At 56.8% G+C, this 4718-nt stretch overlaps 1 protein-coding gene across 1 annotated transcript; it reads left to right on the top strand.

The window, feature by feature from the left end:
• The first annotated feature begins 710 nt into the window (after positions 1 to 710).
• Positions 711 to 3724, top strand: DICSQDRAFT_157411 (uncharacterized protein). The gene is made up of 7 exons (XM_007369832.1): positions 711 to 1170; positions 1229 to 1437; positions 1488 to 2723; positions 2782 to 2899; positions 2960 to 3160; positions 3229 to 3471; positions 3549 to 3724. Exons 1-7 carry the CDS (start codon positions 754 to 756, stop codon positions 3651 to 3653), a joined length of 2529 nt encoding a protein of 842 aa, XP_007369894.1. The 5' UTR covers positions 711 to 753; the 3' UTR covers positions 3654 to 3724.
• The last annotated feature ends 994 nt before the right edge of the window (positions 3725 to 4718 follow it).

The following is a 4718-nucleotide window of genomic DNA, read 5'->3' on the forward strand; positions in this document are numbered from 1 at the left end:
CCGTTAAGACAGAAAGCAGGATACACGAGAGTCTATAATCTTGCTCGCCAGCAGCATTGTAGCGCACATTCCCGGGCTGTTTTGTGCTGAGGGTGACTGCTGCCTTTGATATTATGAGGATTACCGCTGTGCTCAAGGCATGACTCGTGAGGAGTCAACACATCCATCCAGGAATTACCAGGCCATGCCATGGCAGCCAAGCATAGGCTCGAAGTAACTGAAGTCACGGCTGTCCCGGGACCTCCCGGTCCTACGAGATACCAACTTTGGTAGCTATGACATCATCAATGGAGCTAGCCCGCGAGCTGGCTTGAAAACGAGCTGACGATCAGCTCGTTTCCAGGCGTTTCGGCTTAGCTTAGCTTCTTGCAACAAGCTGGGCGTCTAGTTGGCAAGCTGAGCTAGCTGGATAAGCCGGCCCGGCTTGGCGGCAACACTACGTCGAGGAGAGCGGCGTCAAGGATACTACCGAGGAGAAATGCGAGGACAAGGGCGGCTCGCGCGGTCGGACACGGACATGCGCGCGTGGGCGCCTGCAATTGTTGTGGCGCCGAACCACGCGCACCTTGTCCTCAGGTCTCTCTACTCGACGTCTGCCACACCCAGCTCTCGGACTCCACTTCTGCCATGGCGCGCTTCAGAGCCTACGTTACCGACAGCGAGGAGGAGGAAGAAGATAATGTCTCGATGGAGGTCCCGCCCCCGAAGCCAGTCCCAGTGGCAGCACCTCAGGACCAACCAGAGGACGACTCCATGGACGAGGACGAGTTGCGTCCTGCGACACGTCGACAAGCTACATATGACGAGGATATTGAGGAAGACGAGGAAGACGGAACTGAGGAAGCCGAGGAGGACGTAGACGAGACCGAAGATGAAAGCGAAGAAGAGGTTCTTCGACGACGAGGGCGGAGGAGTGCGCAGCCTACACGAGCTCAGCTCTCACGACAAGGCGACCCTACTATTATTCCATGGGCTAGAGAAATTGGTGTGGACCCTCAAAAGATGCATGTCATGCAGACTTCATTGTTTCGAATGCCTGAGGAAGAGAGGGTCCTCAAAGCTCTAAATGAGCCACAGCCGCGTCGGAAATTGCTGCAGCTCAAGTCAGCCTTGACTAGGAAACACAGCAGGGATTCAGAAGGCGAGGGCTTGCGGGCTGATTCGCGTCAGGTGTGTATTGCCTACTGTTGTACTCGCGAAGGCGCCCTCAATTGGCATATTCACCCAGCGAGCATCGTTCGCGGACGACATTGAACCAGAGGTGTATCGACCCTCACGAAAATATGCACGGGTAGAAAGCTCCGCCTCCGCGTTTGTTGGCCGCGAAGGCGCGTACGTAGACGCGGGTCTGGCACTGGGTCGTTCTTTCCGAGTGGGGTGGGGTCCAGGAGGACTCTTACTACACCTCGGGGAACTATGCGGCCCCTCGAGCACGCCGTACGTATCATATTTTCAAACAGTTATACACCATCTGACAAATGGTCCAGAACATCTTCGGCGAACGTGTCGACCGTCAAGATGACCACTGTCCCACTCCTTGCTGGCACCGCGGCCGACGCGTCTGCGCAGGCCTCCCGCCTTCTATCGCACCACCTCCATCATACTGTGATCGAAGAAGATGAGGATGGTGTGCCCTTTGCCAACCCTTCGCCGAAGCTTTCCTTCGCATCCTTTGTCTCCCAGTTCCCATCCACCGACCAATCCTTCGAACCGACTCTATTCCGGCTCGGTCGCGCGCTCTTCGATACCAGTGACTACCGCCTTGAGCAGATACCCGACCCCTCCGCCCGCCAGCGAATTTCCGATATCCGCCGTAAAACTGAGCTATCGAATTGGCTCAAGACCGCTGTCTCGTCCGCCACGGAGTCCGACCTCCGCAAGGACCTTGACGCGCGCTGGGACCGTACCCTCTTCACCCTCCTGAGCGGGTACCAGATCGAGCGCGCGTGCGAGAAGGCAGCTAATGACGGTAACGTCAAGCTTGCGTCCCTCATTGCGCAATGTCCGGGAGATGCGGCGTTCCGCGCAGATCTTCAAAGCCAGCTCGACATCTGGCGCGAGCAGCGCACAGATGCGCACATCTCCGAGGATACCCGGAAGGTATATGCCCTCCTTGCTGGGGTGGTTGATACGCTGCAGGGCTCAGGCGGCAGTGGGGTGGAGCAGTGTCCGGATGTTGACTTGGCGAAGGGCCTGGATTGGAAGCGCGCATTTGGCTTACAGCTGTGGTTTGGGATGCCGATGGATGCGTCGATAGCGGACGTGTTCCAGGAATACGACCGCCTTTGGCGGGAAGGCCTTTCCAGCGTTGCCGCCCCAGTCCCCTGGTACGCCGAGCGACCCTTCGCAGAGCAAGTCGCATCCAAATGGACTGCGCCTTCGAATGCGCAGCCGACTGACGCTCTGTACGCGCTCATCAAGCTATTCGCGGATCCTGCGTGCAACCTCTCCTCCATCCTTTCCTCGTTCTCGTTCAGCGCGTCCCCGGCGGACTACCGTCTGCCGTGGCACCTATACATCATCCTCTCCCGTTGTATGCGCATACGGGACCTGGCTGACCGGGATACGTCTGTGCGGCGCGAAGAAGATGAGGAGGAGGGTGCGGTCGAAGGCCACAGCCCAAGTGCGGACCTTCTCGCTAACAGCTACGCGTCGCAGCTGGAGCAGTTGGGCATGGTCCAGGAGGCTGTATTCGTGCTGCTGCACCTCGAAGCCCCCGCTGGGTAAGTATTTCCGGATTCGTCTGTATGGTTGCTTGTATGGTTGACGGGCCCACGATAGGCGGGTGAAAGCCATCAAGGAGCTTCTCACACGATCTGCCTCAAAACTCGACGACTGGGTCACCCGTGGGCTCGTGGGGAGCCTCAAGATACCCATGACGTGGATCAACGAAGCGAAGGTACGGTATTCATGCTGACTCCAATCTGTATGTTCAATGATGCATACTTTGGGTTCCCAGGCCATATACGCACTTGACAGCGGGAGCATGTACGATGCCTACGAGCTCTATCTCCAGGCTGGGCTATACGACACTGCGCACGACATCGCCGTTGTGGAGCTCGCGCCGGACGCCGTCATCCGACAGGATCTCATCCTTCTCAGAGAAATGTTGGAGCCTTTCGAGGGACACTCCGTGAATGGATGGAACGAGCGTGGAAGGGTGAGTACCTCTTACGTCTACTGCTTAGAACTAGAACTTATCCGGTCCTCTTACTTCCGCGTTTGTAGGCGTTCATGGATTACACGCACGCTGTCACCCGCCTTCCTCAGCTTCGCGAGCGTCTCGTGAAAGGGCACCTCAGCGCCGACGAGGCAGCCGAGCTCGACCAGCTTGCGCGTAGCGTGCCCAAGTTGATTAGCATCCTCCCGGAAGTCCTGCCCGACCGGTCGAACATCAGGCATAACGCCGCGCTGACGGAGATGACGAGCAAGCTAGTCCATCATCTCGACCGGACCCGGCCGTTAGCTGTGGTGCGTCGCTTCCTCTTTATTGCTGTCATGCCGCAATATCACCGAATCTGATGATGGGCCTGTCGACGGGCGCGCAGGCGCAATCGCAGATTCGGACGCCGTTCTTCAACGACGCTACCCGCGTGCGCAACATCCATTCCACTATGTACGAGAAGTTCCTCCGGACAGTCGATGTGTCATAACGGTGGCATCGCTTGTGTAACGTAGAAGTATTTCCTCTGCAACATCTCGCCGGCGCCTTCTGCGTCCGAACTACCTCGATCAACTTCGGGATGTGCGAGCATGTGATGTTGGGTTTAGAGATTTCTTCCCATGTGAATCGGCGCGGTGCAAGTGGTAGTCTCGTGACCAGACGTTCGGAGCTTGAATCGGATGCGAAAAACCGGGGGCATCCGAGCTCCTGAACGTCTGGTGGCTTTACCCCCGTGACTCCCCGCTCGGTGACCTGTGGTCACATATCGATCCCATTTGAGGCAGTCCGAACAAGTTGGAGGGCGACTCCAGTGTGCGATGTGGCGGCCTGCTGTTGTAGTTACACTTTGCGAAACCTCCTGTACTGGACACAATGATCTCCTGGATTATCATGTCTGGCTTGCTCTAATATACTCTACATGGCTATCATTACTCTCTGACTACTGTCCCACGAAGAAGAACACGCCCGCTCATATGCCGTCCTGGAAGCCGCCCGAGAAGCTGCCAAAGCCTCGCGTGGATACAACTCGGAGGCCACACAGCAAAGGCTTGAAGAGACCTTCCGACAGCACATGGTGTCACGGACGTTGGACAGACGCCCCTTTTTGCCGCCCATTCCCCTCCCTTTGACGCCCACCTTCCATTCGCGGACCATTTCCTTTTCTAGCCCATCCCAATTTGGACACTGTAGATACGTTCCCACAGCCGCATGCTACGTTCCCGTGATCGCCATGCCCTTGCCTTTTCTTTCTCGCCCTTTGTTCTCTCTTTGTCATCTTCACTGCCTCGCTCTCGCGCCTTGTCCTTGGTTGCTAAGCAGCCCCTCTAGTATATAAGGACCCCCTTAGGCGCTCTCTAGTCCCCATCTCGACCTCTTGGTCATTGGGACTAGGTGAGTGACCATAGTGTTGTATCTCTCTTCGAGTGCTAATGTATAACTTGGTCATTGGGACTAGTCTGTCGCTGTCTGCGTGAAGACTAGCTTTTGTAGGTCTCGTGCCTTCATGCCGGCCTCCGCTCTGCCCCGTCGAGTTTCTTGTCATGTTTATCCCTCT

The sequence above is a fragment of the Dichomitus squalens genome, assembly GCF_000275845.1.
Source record: "Dichomitus squalens LYAD-421 SS1 unplaced genomic scaffold DICSQscaffold_56, whole genome shotgun sequence".
NCBI lineage: Eukaryota > Fungi > Basidiomycota > Agaricomycetes > Polyporales > Polyporaceae > Dichomitus > Dichomitus squalens.